Source organism: Coffea arabica, chromosome 2e (genome assembly GCF_036785885.1).
Source record: "Coffea arabica cultivar ET-39 chromosome 2e, Coffea Arabica ET-39 HiFi, whole genome shotgun sequence".
NCBI classification, from domain to species: domain Eukaryota; kingdom Viridiplantae; phylum Streptophyta; class Magnoliopsida; order Gentianales; family Rubiaceae; genus Coffea; species Coffea arabica.
In genome coordinates this window covers 10142734-10165295 of record NC_092313.1, presented here as the reverse complement: position 1 = coordinate 10165295, position 22562 = coordinate 10142734, and the positions used below count along the sequence as shown (strand labels likewise).

The 22562-nt window shown below is 35.8% G+C and overlaps 3 protein-coding genes across 4 annotated transcripts; all 3 read right to left on the bottom strand.

Moving 5' to 3' along the window:
* Window positions 1-3034: 3034 nt before the first annotated feature.
* LOC113730853 (uncharacterized) lies at window positions 3035-10448 on the bottom strand. Of its 2 annotated transcripts, none has more exons than XM_027255809.2 (6): window positions 10036-10448; window positions 8426-9485; window positions 8143-8321; window positions 4519-4555; window positions 4137-4204; window positions 3035-3995 (listed from the first exon to the last, which is right to left on the bottom strand). In XM_027255809.2, the coding sequence occupies exons 1-6, from the start codon at window positions 10122-10124 to the stop codon at window positions 3497-3499; spliced, it is 1932 nt and encodes a 643-aa protein (XP_027111610.1). In that variant the 5' UTR covers window positions 10125-10448; the 3' UTR covers window positions 3035-3496. The 2 variants fall into 2 exon arrangements, with proteins under 2 accessions (XP_027111610.1, XP_027111611.1); XM_027255810.2 differs by having other exon boundaries at window positions 8143-8318.
* A 3420-nt stretch (window positions 10449-13868) lies between these two features.
* LOC113728531 ((E,E)-alpha-farnesene synthase-like) lies at window positions 13869-17253 on the bottom strand. The gene is made up of 6 exons (XM_072077363.1): window positions 17203-17253; window positions 15639-15900; window positions 14956-15161; window positions 14743-14886; window positions 14382-14630; window positions 13869-14204 (listed from the first exon to the last, which is right to left on the bottom strand). The coding sequence occupies exons 1-6, from the start codon at window positions 17251-17253 to the stop codon at window positions 13908-13910; spliced, it is 1209 nt and encodes a 402-aa protein (XP_071933464.1). The 3' UTR covers window positions 13869-13907.
* Window positions 17254-17595: 342 nt separating this feature from the next.
* LOC113730852 (protein HEAT-STRESS-ASSOCIATED 32-like) lies at window positions 17596-21387 on the bottom strand. Its single transcript, XM_027255808.2, has 5 exons — window positions 21078-21387; window positions 19336-19527; window positions 19042-19252; window positions 17974-18197; window positions 17596-17883 (listed from the first exon to the last, which is right to left on the bottom strand). The coding sequence occupies exons 1-5, from the start codon at window positions 21198-21200 to the stop codon at window positions 17773-17775; spliced, it is 861 nt and encodes a 286-aa protein (XP_027111609.1). The 5' UTR covers window positions 21201-21387; the 3' UTR covers window positions 17596-17772.
* Window positions 21388-22562: the final 1175 nt, after the last annotated feature.

Sequence of the window (22562 nt, the reverse complement as noted above, 5' to 3'; positions counted from 1 at the left end):
GGAATTGAAGAGGGGAGAATGACCAGACATCGAACGATTAATTTCTATTTCTTGTTATCGTGGAATTCGTCATCAATACGGATCGCCCGTACGCGGTCAAATGAGTCTACCAGGTTATCATCCACAATATGTTTAGGTTTTCTTGCATTAAAGGTGGCTTGGTCCTCTCATCATCTGATTTCGAAGGGCGGAACTGAAGAACGCACTGTTTGGGACTGGGGGCGGAATTTTTCCTATATTTCTCTCTTCCGTATGCCTTTATGAAGCATTCTTTCTAATTCCTACGATTGGTGTAAGTGGTCGAAGGCGGAACCAGACGAGATCTCATTTTTGACTCTCGGGTGAGAGGCCCGAACGAGCACACAGGTAGTTGAAGGAAGCTAAAGTGAGTGGGTTCTCCGGGCACTACGGTAGGACGTGGATCGATCATGTATGACAAATTATTCTACAGTCTCTCTCTAGAAAACATCTTGAATAATGTCTTATTTATAATCTACTAGACTTGTTGGAAAAGAAACCATTTGCATAAAAAATTATCAAATAAAACACAAGTCCTAAATTACACAACTACTAAAAACCTAACTCCAATAAAACTAATAAATACATACTTCTAGTATTGATTTAGTACGCCAACATTGATGCTCATGGGACTAGCATCTGTTGACTCTCAGCGTTTTACTCTTTCAAACATTTAGCAGTGAAAACTATCACTCTATTTTAGGATCAAACTCGCCATCTAAATTTCACGCATTTTATTCTCTTCTTAAAAGAAAAGGCACGAGCCCGGTCGAATAGCCTCAACCCCTTTTGTCTCACCGCATGCTGTGGCCTAGTGTCATTTGCTATAGATATTGCAAAAACTGGTCATGGAAAATTAGAATTAGTTGTTACTCTTTGATAGATATTGGAATTTAATTTTTTTGACTATTAAAAAAATAAATGTTTAGACGTAAAAGCAAACTAAAACGTCAAAAAAATTGATTATCTAAAATCAGAATCTAAATCAAATGAAATAATCAAACAAGAACATACCCATAAATAACCATACACCAACTCTAATGTTCAGCAAGTTACTTGTTTACAAGCTTTTATCGATTCAGAACTTCATATGTAAATGCAAGGCAACCACCTAGGACCCAAGTCCTAGAGATTTTGTTACACATGAGCAGATATCTCTACAGCTCTATTCTTTTTTCTTTTTTTTTTTAACTAAAACGATAGATTTTATTGATGAAGAGCTAAATTGTATAATTCTTGAGCAAAGGCTCAAGTTGACCTTTACAATCGTTTACTATGACACGGAGTCAGGGTGGCAATTTTCGATACGACCTGAAAAGACGACGCGAACTTAACACGAAATTAATGGATTTTGGTTGAGGCTTCCGTCGAGTCAGAATCAGGTCGAACCCGATGAACCCGGAAAAAAATGTCGAATTCATGTCATCCACGAGTTGACCCAATAACTCGTTTATGAATTAAAAATAATTTAATAAATATAAAAATATTTTATCTAACTAAACTAAATTATTCTTTTTTCCCCAAAGGTATTAACCACTTAATCCTAAATGAATTTATTTAACTTGTATGAAGTTGGAATTATTATGTTTGGACAAATGATATATTACATTATTTTCTATTTTTATAATATCTTAATTTATTTTAGATGTAGTTTGGGATAAAATATTTTTACAGTGTTTTAATTTATTTCAGACTGATTTGGGATTGTTTTATCGAAATTTTTATTACTTGATTATGTAATTAGTTTTGTACGAAATTGGTTCTGTTAGAAACTACAGTGATAAATTAGTAAATTAAAATTATGTTTCAGGTCATTCGGGTTGACCCGCCAGCCTGAAATTTTCGGAATCAGGCTAGGTATCTTAACCTGTTTCGAGTTGACGGATTGTGTTCGGGTCAACAGATTATCTATTAAACCTAGGTCTCAATTCAACTTGCCAACCCGTTTCTGACCCGATTGCCACCCCTACAAGGAGGAATCCAACATTCCTCATCTTGTGTTAAACTAGCAGCATATTTGCTAATCATTCTACTTCTTATACTACTTTCATTTGAGGACAAAACAAATGCTTTAGTTTTCTTGATCTTCAAAAGATGTAGCAGCTTGGGTGATGAGATTTCCAGTTTAACTTCCCTGCAATGCTTTACTCAGTGCCAGTTTTACAGCTTGTGCATAGTCCAGCAATATTTCACCTGTACTTCCTTCTCTCAAGGCCCAACCAACTTGTGTATTACCAGCCTTTGAAGCTAGTATACCTATTCCTAGCGCCTTGTTTTCCTTCTAATTGCTGATTTCAATACTCATGTTCATGTGATTTCCATCATCAGTGGGCCAGTGGCTGTCTGTGCTTCCTGCTCTTTTGTTCTTGTTTCCTGAATGCTCACTCGTTTATCCATTTTCTGAGCTTCTACAAATTCCATCCACTCTACAGCTCTACTGCCTATAATAACTATATATATATATATAAAACTCAGATATCTCACTCTCGTAACATTTAGCGCATTCTAACGGAAAGGACTCTTTTATGTAAGTTGCATTTGCCTTCTTTTGATCTTGTTGCCTAGTTCTGCATATCAAATATCTTCAGTGCACCTAATGCAGCAAGATTAAGCACGTACAAATCTATGTATCTTGTTGGTGTTGCAGGAAGCATAGCAACAAAACCTTTTCTTTCTTTTTTATTTTTTTTTTGGGTTTTTTTTGTTTGTTGGGGGGAGGGGTTGTTGTTGGACCACCGTGCTTGCAACTTAATTAAACGAAAAAAGAACAGATACTCGAAGAGCCTGCCCTTAAAACTGGTTGCTTGTAGGTCATAGATTACAAAGCACCCATAATAAATAACTCCCTCTTTAATTAACATTAATTCATGGAAAAGCGCTTCAATTCAAACCCCGGGGGCCGTCTGAAATGCTGTAACGGGGAAGCAAAATATTTGCACATGATGGCAGACAAGCGAAATCATTTTACCAAGGTATCATATCACATACAAGACACTGAATGGAAACAGGCAGGAACTTATCCAAGGAAACATTTGCTTCATATATTGTACGAGCAATCTCAATACAAAATGAAGCAGCATGAACCAAAAATCCAACGTATCAAAGTATAACACAAAAAACTCCCACCACCAAGACAATTTGTCTAGCGGTGACATCAGTTTTCTACCGCCAACGTTAAAAGGCAATAGTTTCACAACTGAATTTCTTTTTTTTTTTTTTTATTTCTTATCCTTTCTGGTGTTCCAAACCTTTTTTCCGCTGTCCATGGTGAATAAATGGGCGGCGGAGTCACACAGGATCTCAGAATTTGTAGGCTGATCTATTCTTGACATCATCCCGCATGGATATTTGAAGCCTCAATTCCAACCTGCGAACTGCTCGTGCAGCTTCCAGTTTCTGACAATCCTCCCTATTGAATCACAATTACCAGTAAAAATGCATCCTTTCTCAAAAGTCACATCCAGTATGTCCTAAAAGCTCAGTAGCCATTTATTTGAGGTCTCGGTGTAGGACCCGTCAGCCGAGAAAATGGCATTTGCCCCTGGCTAGGAGGGCCTTTCTGCCCTGAAAAACGATCAGGAGTTGGGGAGTCAGAGATTGACCTAGAGAAGGCCTGGGCAAGCTCAACTGCTGAAGCTGCTTTTCCATAACGCAGCCCTGGAGCATCAGCAGAAGCTGCTTTTGGATGCTCAACAGGCTTGCGCCAAGTCTCTGGTGAAGGTGGCCTCTCCTGTTGCTGTGGTTGCAGATGTTGGTGCGGCGGGTGTTGCTTCTCAAATTCCCTTTTGTTCCTCCAGTTCTCACCTCGCCAATTCCTCTTCTGAACATCTGTTTTTTCAACCTCTAATCGGTGATCTCGCCCATCAGAATTCTTCCCTGTCCGATGTTCAATGGGTATACTTCCTGGCTTATCATTGTACCGAGTAGAAGCAGCATGCACTGAGACTCTATCAGTTTTGAGCACATCTTGTTTGACCCTTCAGATAAAGATCAATTTTGATTTATAATAACTTCAGCTAAGGGTTTCGAAATTAAATTCAAGCTAAGAGACGCAGCTCCTATAATAACTAAGCCATCCACAGCTACAGAAACACAAGATAAATAAACTGAACTTTTACCTCTGAGGAGACAGAGCCAGGTCATCATCATGGACAGCAACATTATCAATGCCCCGCTCCTTTAGAACCTGGAAGCAGCAATAAGAGCATGTAATAAGATAAACATCCAGCTTGAAGGAACTATAGACTAATCTGAATAAAGGGGGGTTAGAAAAGAAATGAGGACATCCATAACTACAGATCAATTTTCCTGAACAAGTCAAAGGCAGAAACCAGAATCAAAACCAAAAGCCTCAGATCTCCAACATTGATACAAAATGACAAGTACACAGCCAAATGTGATGCAAATTCTCATTTTTCTGGGGTGAACAAAAATATGAACTGCTGTCAGACAAGCACTAATCTATGTTTGGATACAAACAATCACAAGAAAAAGAATTACCAGCTCTCTTGGGCGAGCACCCCCAAACAATGTGTTCCTGTGGCCAGTCACAAATAACAATATGGTCAGAATCATGTAGAAACGTTCCAGCAAAAACTCCCCAGTCATGAAAAAAAATCACATCAACACAAACAGTATCAAAATTTTCCACTGAACAGCTATATAGCAAGACAGTCATGAACAACTAGAAGTAATCCAGTAAAAAGCAAACAAGGTTGGCAGAAACGTAAAAATTAAAGACCTCAGCTTGCAATGTCAAGAATGACAGCTTATGTGTTCTCTCTGTATCGATTGATCAGTTAGATAAAAAAATCACGGTAGCCAAATTGCTATTCACGATTGTTACATGCTTTAGAGAGAAAATTCTGCGACATTAATATAATATCAGAATCGACGAGAAGCTCTTGTCAACATGGTAAATAAAGCAGCTTTCAAGAAGCACATATCACATGTTCTCCCACAGGGGTATGAAAAATCATTTTACCTGAACATAACAAATAATTAATACACTTATTACCACTAACGCTTTTAAGGTAGAAAAGATACTTAGAAGAGTTGCAAAGGATGGCTGCTAGGTTTAGAAAACTCCAAGAGAACATATAAACAGGTGGAATATCCAACAACAGACTTGAAAAAAAAAACCAAAAGAAAAAAAGTACTGAAGTATGCTTTCCAAATATGTGAAGCACAAGAACACTGTGAAAACAGCTAGGGCAAAAAAGAAAGATAATTACTAGCAACCAAGGCTGACCAGAGACATACTCACTTTACCAACATATCGAGTTGAAGAGGGCAAAGAAAAATACGAAAAGCTATGATTTTCAGAAACTAATAGCTGTTAAAAGTAACAAAGACTGAAAATCATAAACTAAAAGTCCAGAAAGTGGGCAAGTTATTCACTACTTTTTCTTTCAACCGGTATACTCCCACTACTACTTTCTATTCGTCTTCCACACTTCATCATCTTGATTAAAACATCTGGGACTGCAGACAGCACAAGATTCAATCACCTAACACATGAAAGAAAACCATACAGTGCATCTGTTTGAAATCATTCCGAACTGAAATATTTATGAGAAGAATCAGATGGTTGGTCCAATGTAACTTTTAATCAGAATCTGGATAAGTTTCTGAAAATAATGAGAATAATGAAGTAATTGTCTAAATCAAACAAAAGAAGAATGATGGCCAGATTCACCATAATGACATTACATTTATCCTCTGCAATATTATACATGTTGAATTTACTGATGCAATTTGCAAATTATACATTTTGCATCTTATTCTGTTTTTTGAGTAATACTGGCTCTTCTTTCTTCAAAATGAATATTTTCGGAGGTATAGGGCATAGGTGGATCTTTTTAGGTGTGTTAAGCATAACATCTTTACATGAGAACCAAACTAAAGTTCTTGATACTAATGGAAAGCCAAGATACTTAATAATACTACAAGAGTATAAAGATCTAGAATAAATAAATTAATCAAAATATAATTAAGGAAAACAAAGCAAGCAATATCAACTCAAAACTCCAAAAGATGGAGTACAATCATGCAAGCCAACAAGTGAGAGCAGAAAAGTAAAGAAACCACAATTTTTTTAAAGCAAAAATCACATGCATCATCAATACTAGTTGAAAATCACATGCATCACCAACTTTTGGGAAGCAATCGTCAATTCCCTTCCTCGTTTATTCAGGAAATATGCATCTGTTATTCTGTCATATGCAAAAGGTACTCGATTTACAGCCGTCCATGATAATACCATTAAATATGACACTTTTGTTTGTATTAGACAGAAGACACAGGACTTGAGGTTAATGTCTTCAAAGAAGAAACTAAAACTTCCGACAAAGACATCTAGTAAAGTTTTCTAGTTGCTATGAAATGCGGATATTCGACCACGCAAGAACATAGATGAAAACATTGCATTTGTAATAATATTACAACATTTTGTATGCCATGGTTGCTCCAACCTTTTTGTCAGGAAAATGTTTAAAGTAATTTCCTTCTGTAAACTGCATTTCCAATAAATGCATGTACAAACATCACATCACTTTGGATCCATGATCTATTCTCATGTTTAATAAACTCAATAAAACAATATATCCATCACAAACATGTGGACAATGGATCTGCATATTACTATAAGGTAGCTAACAATTCAGAATTATATACACCACAGTCTATCAGCAAATCATTTTTGTAGTACTTTGAGAATTAATCCAGTAGATGGAAGAATGCAATAAAAAACTAGAATGAGGCAAGAATGAAAGAAGGTTAACTGAAAAAAAGCTTTCCCTAAAAAGCATGTTCTTTAGTTGAGACGCGAAAAAATGAAGACTTCGGACTTGATATGCCCTTTCCCTTGCTAAAGCAATTGCATTAACAGTCTTAAAGCTTGATATGATATAGTAATTCACAAACAACAGCACTTATCATTTTTCTCTTGATATCTCTTGCCTAAGTGAGGACGAAAAGTGGGTATGTAAGAACTATTTTGAACCTTTTTAAGGGGACAAAGGATGGGAGAGACCTAGCTTTGGAGCTCCTCCTTGATTTTATTTCTGTTTCGAGCTGAGAGGATATTACAACATAGAACAATGTATGGATGACTTTTTGGCACGAGTTTTAGTTGGTGAAAGTGAATCTTTACAACCTCAGGCTTTGAATGCTATCAATACTTATGGAGTACACTTGTAAACGGACTCTATTTTTATGCAAAAACAATGGACCATAGTATAAGAGAAATGGAGGCCTTGGAAGAAACTTGGATCTATCCCTTTTTTTCTCTTACTCTTAAACAAAAGTCCCAAAGCAGATGCTTTTCTCTCCATCCCAATTTCATTTTTGTCTCAAAATTCTTCGTTGAACAAAGCTTAAGGGTTCGTTTGGGAGTCAGGGTTTGGATAGAAAAGAAAAGGAAAGAAGAGAGTCAGTTTTCCTTTGTTTGTTAGTTTTTAGTAGGAAAGAAGAGAAAGAAAATGGGAGGATTCAGAAGGATGAAATGCAGCACTACAGTAGCCAAAACTTTTCCACCCAATTTATGGAAGGAAACTCTGAGGAAGCTTGTTAAATTTTTTCAAAATGCCTTTTGTCCTTAAAAAGCTCTTGAACAAATATTTAATGACTTACCTATCCAAAATCATTCCACTTATTCTCAAAATTCCCAAACAACATAACAATCCCTTCTCTTCTCTCATCTCACCTCATAACTAAAGTTTTCCCTTCTTTTCTTTTCTGTCCTAAGCTCCCAAGCTAAGCCTAAAGGAGGCAGAAATTGCAAAAAAAATAAGTCACTCTAGATACCAAGATGCCATAAGATAAAAAAGATATATCAACATCACAATAAACAATCTCTAAGTTCAACTCATACACCTTGAAAGTTCTAACTTCCCCTTCAACGATCTCTAAAGCCTAGACTCATTATGACATCTCTAACGATCAATATTCAACCACATTTTAGAACTTGATTCTATATATCATCACATGGACATATTAAATGACATATCAAACGCAAGGAAAGCTCACAGCAGGGCAACTGAAATACAGTATATGCATTACAAACTGGAAAGAAAATAGAAAGATAACATAAGTCAAGCAAGCTAGTTAAAAATTTTGGTAAACCTCTTGCTTTCAGTGCCATCTTCTGCTGGATCAAGAGGCTCAGATCGGGGCTTCAGATTTAATTTTGGGCGCTCTACAAGAGGATTCCCACTCTCAGATCCCACAAGCCCAGCTTTCAGCGGAATTTGCATTTCATGTGATCGATTGTTAATTTCCACATGTAAAGGAACAGTTGGCTGCTGATAAAAGTATATTTAGAAAAGTGCGGTAATGAGATGTAGATTTCATAATAATTATTTGAAAGCTTCAAATGCATCAACAGTAATAAGTAGAGCAGCTTTACCGGCTTATACTCCAGTGGCAGTTCCTGAGTTTCTAGTGGTTTGGATCTTGGAAGTATCTTCAGCTTTCGCCTTTCTGATAATTCAGAATGCACAGCTGATTGTGACTCAGCACCACCAGATTTTCCTACATGATGAAGCGGTTGAAAATCATTAGCATTCATTAAAGGATTCCTTTCATTTGCCTCCAAGGTGACAGGAGCTCTAGCCCTCTCAAAGATTGGTATTGCTTTGCTGCCACCACGAATTCCATCATCAACAATCAAACTCTTTTCCACCTGCCTTGCCAACGCTGCCTCATGATAGTCCGTCCCACCTACCAAATGCCTAGAGCTATATGTATTCTTGCTATACACATCCTTATCCCTCAAATGAAATTCACTCTCAACTTCTGACTGCCTAATGACTTCAACATCTGGCTGAGAACTATTATGTTGCTTGGAATGCCACCTACCAGATGAAACCTTCTCCAGTGCACTAGCATGAGCTAACTTTGCTGCAGCATCTGGAGCAGACCATGTAGCAGCAGCTGGTTCTTTTACACCAGCTGCTTCTTTCCTAAGTCCCCATGCATTTGGATGCGGCCCAGAAACCATCTGCCCACCAGACCCACTAACATTCTGAAAATTCACTCCAACTCCACCACTTGGTCCAAACCCTTGAGAACCCACTCCTGCATGATTGGTCTCACTAAACCTCCCAGCATAAGAACTACTAGTTATACCACTTGCATACTGCAACCCAGGAGTTGAGGATGGTCGACTAGGGACCCTCCCAGAGGCTGAATAATCAGTCTTAGGTTCCACCACATGACTTGGGAGAGCTCTGAGGCTCTCATCACTGACAGTTCGACGAGGACCTGATACCCCATCCAATGGTTTCCGCTCATCCTCATCAAAATGCCTACCTATATTACTATTATGACTTAAAAAAGTAGTCTTGTCATCAAAGTTCCTAGCTGTCCCAGCTGACCCTGGACGCAACCGGTGGTCTGGCCGTCCCAATGGGTTCCCCCATGCTGCCTGCCGGTCGAGGGAGCCACGCTCAGATGGCCTCACCATTCTGCCAAAAATTCCAAGTTTTCTATCAGGTTTATATTTACACAGACAAAAAGCCCAAAAATCATTTGCTCTTACGCTAATACATGCCCGCGCACACACAAAACAAGTATCTCCATCCACGTTATATGCTTGTAACTACTAATTTTCTATGTTCCTAAAGTAACAAAAATTTCATCAACCTTTAATCGAGCTACATAAAACAGATCTGAATTATAACAATAACATTTGCAGAGTCAAATTTCCCTTAATCAAAATACATCCAGGAAAAAACAGAAAAAAAGATAGATTCCAGCTAGTCTTGGCCCCAAAAAAAAAAAATCTATCTTTCACCGCCTTTAAATAAACGAGCCCCAAGTCAGAAAATTAAGACAATCCATGAAACAAAAATCGAACGGGAATAAAACAGAACAATTCATAAATCTACCACCAATAATAACAGCAAGTTTCAGATGATTAAAGAAATACAACCAACAAAACGAAATCAATAAAGAGTTAAGCTTTAATCCATGACAACTAAGAAATTATGGATAGAAATAGGGAGTAATACTAACACGCCGGGTGCAGAAGGTAAAGGAAGATCGGAAGGGATGGAACCGCCATGGAAGTCCTTGAGAGTCATAGTAGCTTTCTTCTTCGACATTATTCCTTATTATTGCGAATTCTTTCTACAATTATTATTTCTCTAATGAATTTATGAAATATTAATAACCCCTCTTCCCCTTTTCTGACAATGGAGAAGGCCTAGAATAGGAGAAGAAGGAAAAAATAGTGAAAAGGGTCTCAAGATTTTGAGACCAAAAAAGATGGGAAAAGAGACCAATTCCCCTTCTTCTATTCTTACTGCTAACTGTAGAAGAAATGAGGATTGGGAAAATGGGTAAATTTGGATACATCTATTACAATCATAAGAATCAAATATTGCTAATAGCTATGGGTTTGCGTTGATTGTACTCTGTCGGGATCGGGCGGGTGGATTTCTGGGGTTCTTTTTTCCTTTTTGGGGTCAAAGTGTAAATTATGAGCAGGGATGGTGTTAAAAGGGTAAATACCAGAATATTTGGGGTCTGCAGATACAAGATTTGGACCTTTCAGGTTTTTGTTGTATGATACAGTGATCTGATCTGGGCAGTACAAACTACAAAGAGGGCTTTCATTTATTTTGAAAGGGGGCCTGGTGTTTCCTTTTATGTCGAGGAGTTTGACAATATCATTTATTTTCTAAGATGGCTTGGTGTTTTATTGAATGTTGAGGATTTTGACAAAAACTCATATAGGAAAAAAAAGTGCTTTTGACAATAAAATGTTTTAAAAGGTTTAGGAATGACAATGGATCGGGTAAATCAATACCGGATATATACAAATATAAAAAATATATATATATATAGATATATATATGCACAGGCATTTGTTGTGCCTTAATTTTATTGTCCAATAATGATTATTGATTGAATCTCAAATTCTCTTTGTTATCATCCCTCAAATTCTCAAACTCTCAATTCTTATCGTAATGTGTTGATTTAATATGATGTATATATTAAATTTAGTTTGATAATAGTTAATCACCTTTTTCTAAACTATTTAAATTAGCGGATAGAAAGTAACCGATGAATAATCTGAACCCGAGATTGAGAGGATTTAGTAATGGAATTTAAACTCGGTAGGATTACCTGATAGGGATTGGTAAAAATTTAGATACACATGTTAGGATTTAATAAAAGAGATTTTTGAGGGTATGCAACTCACTACCATCCTTAAAATGGTTTAAATGTATAATTTATAAAAACAAAAATCAAGCTTTGAATGTTATTAAATGTAATGAGATTCATGAATTTGACCAAGTATTTCGTATTCTTTTGTTGATGCATTAATAACACTTTAACGTAGATAGTAATCTCGGTTTAGTGATCAATGTTGAAGCACGTTTTAGTGTCCCACTCATTGTGGGATAGTTTGAGACTTTGAGTTGTAATTTATTTGTATTATTTACAGTGTGGAGGACTCTTTGTAATAAACATTAATGTGTCTAAAATTAAATTCAACATCTCATCATGTGCTAATACCTGTTAACAAATTGCTGTAAAATCTTTAAAATTATCTCACTAATTTGTTTAAAACACCATAACATATTCAACGGTTGAGTACCGTGAAATTATTAATCAATTGGTGCGGTAACATTTAGGATCTTTGATGAAAGTCCTGTGCACCTAACCATGGAGAACAAGCCTTGTTTTTTCTTTTTCTTTCTTTTTTTTGCCATTCTATTTTATTATATGTCCACTAACGGTAGAAAATACAACAAAATATGCAATAGATAAATGCAGATCTAAAAGATTGACAAAAATTACATCAAATTCGAAAAAAAAATTAACAAAAATTTCACTTAATTTGAAACTCCAACACATTTTCCAAAATCACACACAATACAAGGCTTTATATTTCTTAATATCAATGTTTATATGATGATTTTTTCTCAAACTTTTTAAGTATACTAAATAGGAGTATAATACTCTGTCATGTTAAAATATCAAAGATCGGACTTTTTCTGAAAAATTTACGTTGTAGCTGTTAAAGTGCAATAATACATCCTTAAAACATATTTCAATCGCCTTATGTCTACATTAAAATGGCATACTACAAACATAAATTCCACTTCAATTTGTCTTGGGAAAAATTACGGATTTCTTGCCTTTTTTTTTTTTTTAGCACACTTGTTGTTCACATAAATTCCGCGTGATTTTGTTTGGAAAATTGAGAATTTCTTGCTTGTTTTTGGGAACGTAAATACTAGAACATTTGTCTTTCAAATCTACTCTTGTTGCTTTTCATTTTCTTGATTAAAACATTTAATACCCAAAAAATGTGATAAATTTATTAAAAGTTCCTCAAAATTGTATATAATTTTTTTTTCAACACAGACGTATCTGGATTTTTGGACTGGTAATACCTAATGACCCAACTAATCCTCTACGGGTCGAAAGAGATTGCCCAACTTTTTCACCTATCGCTTTACTCGAGATTCGAACCTTCGCGGAGGAACTTCCCCAAATAGGGTACTACCACCGGCTCTAGTCCCGGGGGCCCTCAAAATTGTATAATATATTATTCATCATTCTATTCCTGACTGTTGCATGTCAAATCAACTAAAAATGAGTTGCAGTACTATACGAGTTGAAAATCCAAGGGTCGAATACTGATAAGTGATTTTGAAAAAGGGGCAATTTAAAATTCTCGATAAATAGAGGACCAAACCATAATCAGCTTCAAAATAACTAGAGGACCGGTCAAGGTGCATGTATAAACGAAATGATCAAATTGATCAGCCTCAAAGCTGGTGAATGTTTCCAGAACATGAACACACTTGTAGAGTAGAAATTTCTTCTTTTACTTTTTGTCTTTCCCCCTGAAGTCCGACTACCATTTCTGGACTGACAAGTGGAATATAAGGCTACTTGTTGACTGATCAAAACATGACTTCCATGGTTTAATATGATTTGACACTTGCCAATTATTTTCCATGTAATATTTTGGATGCACACGACTTCGATTAATTTGTGTGCTGACTGATATTGATAATATTTTAAAAACGTTGATAGAGACCACGCTTACACTAAGGCATTGACTGATACCTCAAATGCTAATTTGCTGTGTAAACCCTGCATCATACAAGAATAATCCGTTCTGGGATGCTTAATTAATTTTGCATTTAAAATTACTATTTCACTGATCTCTCTTCCAATTTTAAAAATTACACTAACATCATTTGAAATTTATTATCTTGTAACATTTATATCCAACAAACAATTTAAAAGTGATATTAGGAGGGAGAAGATAATATGATTTTACCATTATCCCTTATTTACTAAATTATTTAATTAATCTAATACCAACCCAAACATTAAAGAAAATACTAAAATTTGCTATTTATCATTAGGGATTAAATCACATATGACATAAAAAATTGGATATCATCTATATATTTCTCTTACTGTAGGATCTAAATTGCTATTTTTAGTTACATACCCATTGTCAAACATGATCAACAATAAATAATTAAAAAAATTTGCAATAAAAAAAGTACAAAGAACGAACTTTAATACCATAAAAATCTCAGTAACCAATTTTAATATGTTGATAAGAGTATTTATGATGTTAAAATTTGTTCTCTCTAATATTTTGGTTGCAAATATTTTTGATTATTGATTGGGGCTAAATGTTACGAGATAATTAACCTCAAAGGAGGTTAGTGTAATTTTCAAAACTTGAAGGGTGGCTAGTAAAATAGCCAGAAACATTAGGGGAGGCTTATGAAATTATCCCTTAATAAAACCACAAGAAAAGTCACAAGCACTAGCTAGATATATTTAACAAAATATTTAGATATATTAATTGGGCCATGCATGAACATTGAACGGCAATAGTTTGGTCATTTGATTGGAATGGGTTCAATGAAGTTGGACCGAACATGGTCTCGAGTCTCACGATCTTGGACGCCAAATCCATCTCCGTGTTGATACATAAAATGTGCTCCTCTTGCTGCATTTGTGATATATTTGGCTGGTTCTTGGAGAAATGGAGGACACGGAATACAGTATCCATTAATCCCTTTCCAGGCCTTCACCATTAGGCTTCTGATATGCTCCCTTGCCACTGCTTCTGAAACGTTTGCTTCTCTCATGAAACATAAGATTGATGAAGCAGCGTCTCCTCTCTCTAGTTCCGCCTATATCATTAGGACAATTAATTGTCAATTAATACCAACATTTGTCAATTATGATGAACACAAAAAACAAAATTAAGAGATTAAAGAAATATATGATTTGCTGTACTAAGTAAATTAAAATCTGACATTAGCTGACAATAACAAGTTATGAAAACCATAACCCAAGTAATTATGTACCGCAGATGTTCCCTGATCATTGCAAAGCCGGATTACGAGTGAGGAATGGTGGATAATCTGCTCACAATCTTTAAGATATTCTGCAACATTTTGTGTCTTCCTATCCGCTACACCCAGGATTGCAAGCACAGAAAGCAGAGGCCCAGATGAAGATATCCAACCATTGTTAAGATACTCTTCAAGTGATGGCGTGTAACCCTTGTTGTACCACTTAGCTTCCACGAGCAAGGATTTCAGAAAATCTGTCCACTGGAAAAATGGGGAAAAAGAAACTTAAATAAATACCGTTGATACATGAAAGCTCACCAAAAAACACTTTCAAAAACTGATTTGGAGTAAATTTGATCAGATAGCTAATTACCGTTTTCTGTAGATATGGTAAAACTGATGTCCAACCCTTTTCTTGCTCGATTTCAGCTGCCATTTCATTTGTAGTATTTAGCAATGTCCAGAAACATATCTGTATGCCTTCAGGTAGCTCTTTAATCTCCTTAGGGCTCCACCTAATTAAGACAATTCAAGTTATAGATCCTATGATTTGTCACGTACAACTTTATTTGTTGCCAGTAATTACAACAAACACTTGTTTGGCAAGCATGTTATCCAACGAGGCCCCAAAACCACTAAGATTTTCGATAGAGAATAATCCTGCCTCAGTCAAAAGATCTTCTCCTTCTCCACCTAGATTTGATGCTTGAAGAAGCTCAAGCAACCCTTTGATGCTTACTTTCGGGCTAGGGATGAATTTATCAGCTCCATCCACAAAATCTAGGAACATATCTGAAATCCATCCAAATTGAAAGTGAGAGGAAAAAAAGTAAATTCTTTAGGCTGTGTTTTGATTGAGGGATTCGATGAGGGATTTGAAATCCTTTTAAATATATGTAATCGTTTAAATTATTTATGAGGTATTTAAATTTGTAAATCATCAATTATGTTAGTATTTAAAATATATTCTAATATTTGGTGAATTACAAATCCAAATACATGTTAAATAATTAAGCAACTAGAGCGATTTTAATGGATTTGAAATCTTTCATCTAATTCTTCAATTCAAACGAAGCTTAAAGCGTTTCCTTCAATTGAAGTGTTACCCCTCCAAGACATATTGAATTACGTAGATTAAACGATCCAGAAGTCAATTTTTTAATTCCATATTTTGCTTTTGACATTCAATCAACTTTTGCCTGCTTTTGAGCACTCATTAATACTTTATATTTACAAGGAACTCTCTCAAGTAGTTTTTCATGTACGTACCTTGTGAAGCATGATAACCGTAATGCCTAAGAAGCCTAAAGCAGAGTGCGGTAGCGTAAACGTCTCCTTTTAAAACAGAGCTGTTGTTCCTCAAGGCTATGGCATCTAGAGCTTCTGTGATCTCCTCCATGAAGTATTTGTCGAGACCCAATTTTGATATGCTGTCTATAAGCTCCAGCTTAGACAATGTGTCACTAGCTTCCACGAACATGCATTTGACATCCTCTTTTAGTGTCTCGGCTCTAGTTTTGTATTTCTTTTCCTGAAAAGAGAAAAACAATTTCAAGTAGAATGGAAGTATTGTAGCTATGGTGCAACCACCTTATCACGTGGTTAACTAATAGTTACTATATGCCAACTAACTATATAAAGTCCTTTTATTTATTTATTAATCACACGTACAAGAAATGAAGTTAATTAACTTTTTCTTAGGCAAGAAGTTAATTAACTTAGTTACGCTAATGTTTTAACTTACTAAAAGCACTCCTAATTTTAGCCATTGGTTGTGTATTATTTGGGCATACACAAAACTTCCCCGGTTCATCTGGAGAAAATATCACTAGTCGTTATAAATTGGGAGAACTCTAATCACCATGATCAAAAAGGTGACGAGGTTCAATTTGTACCTGAAATGCTTGCTTTTATGCAAGAGAAATTTTTTTTGAAAAAAGAGGATGATAATTTAATAGGTCACTCTAGGTAGCATGGATATTTCCGTTCTTGTGGATTGGAGCTTGGCTATCACATGCGTCTGTTGATTACATGCATGGCAATCAAGAACCAGAGTTCTTACCGAAAATTGGCTAGTGAGGGATTGAAGGAGTTCATGTTTCCATATGTTTGGCTTGTAGTTGGCTGTTCTCCTTTGAACACTTTGATCTATCTTATCATTTGCTTCTGCTTCTCGTACTGGTTTGGGTACATACTGGTTTTAAATTTTAATACTGACATTCCAGACGAAAAGAGAGATGCAATCTTTTTTCTTAACAAAAAGAAAAAAAAAATTAGCTCAACACTTGCATTTGGATTGTGATTTAAAAAAAAAAAAAATTACGTTTTTTTTAACATAAATTTCAATCATATTTTTACATTCGTACACATTAAATCGTTACAGTATATTTTCCTACAAAAAAGTCTTAAAAATAGTGGCAAATGGTAGGAGATAAGATTTGAACCCCTGACTTTTCACCCCACCAAATCTAAAGGCCATAGTGATGGCTAACAGCCATTTGAGCTGTTCGTTCTCAATTTCTTCATGAGGTTTCAAAACCTAATAGTTTAAACTTTTGGATTAGAGTTGCGCTCCTAACATATATATTAAATTTTTTGGTGAGCTCTCTTGAAATGTTTTCTCCCCTAACATGCTCCATTCAATAGAAATTCTCAGTCTTGTATCAATGATTATTCCACCGCACTTCTCAACTTCTTCATTCAATTGAAATAACATGTGTATTGTCCAAGATTTTTAAAGAAAGAGCGAAATACGCAAAACCTTGGACAATACATGTGCTATTTCAATTAAGCAAAACCCCAAGGACACTAACAAGTAAGCAGATTTACAGACCTCACAATCAACATTTCTGTGCCAATGCAAGCAATGAGGTGGCTGGCTCATGCTAGTTGGCCATTATGTTAATGTCATAGCCAATACAAGGATCTAGATAACATCTCAACTCTACAAAATGCTGCAGAATGAAAAATTATGACAGAAAAATCGCCTTGATGAGGACGTCAACAATATCATATGGCTTGTTCGATTTTCTCCCATTGTTTCCGCATTTTCCCTCCCCTCTTCTTCTACCTCTGTTTTGTCATTATCAGGATACACTCACTTCCATATTCGCCTTGGACCACTGTATATTAGTTTTGGTCTTGATGGGAAACGGAAGCGCCAAGTTTGGACATGATATATTCATTGACAAAGCAGTCAAAGATGAATGTGATCTCAGGCAGCAAATTTTACACAAGGGAACCCATAGAAATTCTGCGTTGATCATTAACGACCAAATCACAATGTAAGCGAAAGGTCCATGCAAAACCAGATGCTGAAAACATAAATTACGACACCAGCAGTATCTGAAAACGTGAATAACATATTCAAGTATTTTAGTTCCCTATACACTTCCCAAGTTAATTAGAATGGAAAATGTGAAGAACCAAGAACTGATGTATGATTTTTCCCCAGGTTGCGCCCTCGAAGACACTCCAGGTCCATAACTTGAGAGTGATCCACGAAAAGGTTCACCTAAAAACAAAAGATATGACAAAAATGTGATAATATTCTGCAAAGCTTATGATAATTTCTATAGACAACACAAAAGAAAGGGCAGCTTGCCTTGGGACCATATTGCTTAATAAACCACTCAGAGGTCTTAGGATTTGAGGCTTCAAACATGGTTCTCTCAAGGCCAAGACGCCCAATTATCTTCGCAATGATATCTGCCCTAACAGAATCAGCCTGCCGGCAGACATCATCAGCATCAATCATTATCATGTCTGCCCCAGCTTCTAAGCATCTTTCGGCCCTTCTTATCAGAAGATCAACATCCTCAATGAATTCTGCAAGGTATAAGTGAAACTCACCAGTTAAAAGGCAGTAGCAGAGGAATTTCTGCTTGTAATCTTAAGCTCTGGATGCAAGACTGACAGTTTGTGATCCTACATCTCCGAACTGAGGACATGACATTCCTCATTTTTTGATTTTCTCTTTTCTAGTTTGTATTGAAGAGGAAAATTTGTTGAGGGTTGAATATACTCTGAACTGTCAAAACTTTCAGCCATCCATGCAAGCTGAACACTTAAAACTTCAAATCCCACTAGTGATCATTACTGGTACTATAGATTGGATGCCACAAATTGCTATATAGACTTTCATAAGAGCAAACTGAACTTGGTTTAAGCAACACTCAGAAATCATGATGTAATTGCAATAGCAAATTTTCCTTATACGGTGCTGGGAAAATTGAAGAAAGGGGAGAAAAAAAAAATTATAATTTCCTCCAAAGATGGATGGGGCAGAGTTTTAAAGCTCTGCAACAAAGTCATTCTCCAGAATTCTCTGTTATAACATGAGATACCAGTTCAGAAAGACGCCTAAATCTGCATTTACGTGATTAAGGTCAGCAACGATTCTAAGCCCGAGAAGGCAGGCCTCAATTTCTCATTCAGCAGTTCTGCTTCAACTGGAGAACAATTGAGATAAAATCAAAACTTATTAAGCACAGTAATCAGAAAGTTTATAATACACTTTAATCATAAGGCCAGTGCATGATCTGCACTCTCGTCATCAGGTTAACCAAATCATGTCTGCATGGGCTTTTGATTTATCAAACATGAGGATCAAAATAAAGTCCCCATTAGACCCCACAATTTGAATCACGGAGCATATAACTTGCTTGGTTACCAGAGCTTCTAGGTGCAGGTACCACATAAGATTCAAATGCTCTATCTCTGTTGACAGGTATATCAGACTTGTTAGTCTTGACTGCAAATTGAGGCTTAGCTCTAAGACCACCATTCTTTATCAACCGCACATATCTTAACAAAGTTTCTTCGGGAAACCCCATCGATCCCATGTTGAGCTCGATAGTGTCAAATCCCAACTGCTTACATTCCTGAGAGATGAATATCCACAATGAGATATCATCACCTTGGGCTGTTGAATGCAATAACTGGAAAGGAATAACAGTATGCATACCTCGAGATATTCCTTAAAGGCAGACGGTCCTTTGCGGAGCATATGTTCAGCCCAGTCTCCTGTAGTGACATAGACATTGTGTTTATGAGCCATATCAGTAACTTCTCTTATGTAAGTCTTTGGCAATAGACTATGGGAGCCTCCAGTGAACTTTAACCCATCAACAAACTCTCCCATTGATTCAAAGATGTCCTGCAAACAATAATATCAAATTAAGAGAATTAAAAACATAAGCTGTCCTCCATTATGAAATGTAAAATGGGCTTCTAGCCACCACAAAATAGGCACCACAGAAAGTTCAATAAACAAAAGCCATCCTACTTATAGGAAGATTAACTCTCACAGCTAGCAAATCACCTGTTAACACCACAAACAAAATGGAAAATGCAGATTATTAATGCTAAGATTGGACCCTCTGGGAACTTAGTTGAGTTAAAAAGGACCAGTAACCAAAATCGCCTGAACTAGGGAGCAGGTAGGATTTATAATTTTCCAATTTCATGATAACTACAAAGGAAATGCAGTTAATCAGTGCTTGTGAAAGTTTTGACAAATTAGGAACTTGCATTGCCAATCAAGTTAAGATCCATTTACAAACTTATCAAAATACTTAAGACTGAATCCATGTTCATCTTCGGTTATGGAAGATTTTCTTTGATTTTTAGTAAATGAAAGGGATCCTCTGTCTTTAGCATATCCAGAATGACCTGTTTATAGTATAGTGAGGATATATGCACACAGAACTTGCAAAACGAGAATATAAGTTTCCCTTTTTCCCTAGCTTTCTCCAACACACATCCCAGATATATTTGCCAGTTCATCAGGACCTTGAATGTATTCTAGTGCACAGATTTCATGTTGAAAATGAGCCCGCTAATCAGAATGATCAAGACGTAGTAGCCAAATATCAGAGAGAGACATTTGTTTGGCTAGTGATGCAATTTAAAAACGGATCAGACCACTATTTCAGCTACTTCTTGACCATCCGGGGTACTACTTCTAAGCCAATTATCCCATCCCTCAACCCCATTTCCATAATCTCTCTACAAGTTTGCAGAAATGATTCAACTATAGATAACCCTATTAGACGCACCAAGTGTGATATCAATCTTTAACTGCAACATTGAATCTTCCGTGGAAATTTACCATATTACCATCCAAAATATCAGTTCCATTTCCTTCACTTCCTGCAAATTTCTATTTCCTTTTGTTAAAACAAGGACAGGCACATAGCAAATCTAGTGTCCATGAAACGCGGATTTGAAACAAGCCCTAGATACAAGAAAACTTTTATCACTTTAGCTCCAGCTCTTTTAGGAGGTCAAATTCCTGGTTCCTATGATGAAAAACCTACCAAATTTAACCTATCAAACAACTTGCATTACCATATTGAAGCTCACTGCCAATCAAATTGTACCCAGAAGGGATCCCCAAAAAATCAAACAGTTCAATAAGAAATCTAAGTATACCGCTAAAGCCATTTGATCATCAATCCATCTTCCTAAACTACTTAAGAAAAACCAACACCTTTATAAAGAATTAATGGAAAAAAAGAGAATCATCTAAACTGAAAGCTCCAATTGGGAATCTTGCAACAAAAAGGAAAAAAAAATCACATGGAAGGGAATTTCGTTCCATTCCACTTCAATCCAAAGGATTACAATTAAAATAAAAAGGGGGAAAGTATCAAAACCCATGGCATTTTATTCAGTAAAAAGCTAAAAGCTTTGTTTTCAACGTACCTCAAGGAGGTTTTGAGAGAAAAGGGAGCAATGGGGTCCCCTGACTTCAGTGACACCATAAGTTCTTGGCTTCTCAGGACGATCCTCATCTTCATAGAAGCTCTTCCATGCAAATGCCGACATTTTCTTTCCCCCTTCCCTTCTCTTTTGCTCTGAAAATTGTTGGGGATAGAGCTCAAAGTTTAGAGAAGCTTCACAGACTTATAATAGGGATCTTTACTGGATGTTTTCTTTTGATTTTTTGAGCAGAACAAAAGGAAAAGCTGGAGAAGCCTTGAGTGGTTTCTAGAAATGTAAATTGGATGTCATCTGTGATAAATTATTGATTAACGTCATTATCCAGTTTCTAAATTCAATGTGGTGTCACCCCAATTTTTCAGTTACACGTGTATTTTCTAGATTTTCCTTCTCCATCTTGAAATTTGGACAGGCCATCGACCGGTTGAGATCAAGGGTCAGGTCAATGAATCCATCCAATAATCGGATGATATCATTATAATGTTATAAATATATTTAATTTTAAAAATTAAAATATTATGTAAAATTTTTAAAAACATATTAATACTAAGAAAGATAGGTTCAATGTATGTTTGATGTTTCTAAAATATTTTTCAAGAAAATACAAATAAGGTAGTATAATTAAGTAGCAATTTATGCAATTTACAATTTAATGCATATTCAACGAGTTTATAACCAAATTGGAGGGCTTATTTGAAAAATAATACAAGAATTTAGGGTTCTAGCTATATGTTCTAAAATGTTTCTAGATGTAATAATAGTTTTCTAGTACTCTAAGGGTCAAATCATAAAATTGATAAAATGTTTCTAGGTGAATTTTTTACTTTCTTTTTTTTAAAAAATGTTTTATCCCTTTTTGAACTTAGATCCTCCATTGGAGTTGTTTGAGAGAGATTTACAGTACGATATGTGAAGAGATTTAAGAGTAGTTAAAAAAAAAATAAAAAAGGAAAAGGCGGAAAAAATCCGATTCCAAGCAGCTTTTCCCATTTATGATCAAATCTGATTTTTTAACTGAATTTAACCAAGTTTTTATTTGACGGTTGTTTAGGACAACTCGGATCGGATGTCTACCCGGTTCAACCAATTGAACCGGTCAGTCTGATCTGAATTTTAAAACGCAGCAAGAAACATGGAGTGGGTAAGGTTAGATTATCGTCTTAGTTTAAGGGAGCAAAGTGTGACTTACCTGTACATTAATGACAATCTATGTGTATTGACAAAATTCTTCAAAATATTTAATCAATAGTTGGAATGAGCTTCCTTACATTGATTCTTTTTTCGTTTAAATTGATCAATGGTTCTCAAAATTCTAAGAAGCTTTTCGTTTTAAGTGGTTTTGAATTAATTACGAGCAGCTTTGTTATGCTAAAAAAACTTAAGCATTAAAGCATATTAGAAAGAGGTAACTTAGAGACTTGGGCATAAAATGGTATTTGAGTATGGATTTGTGGTAATTTTTTATTA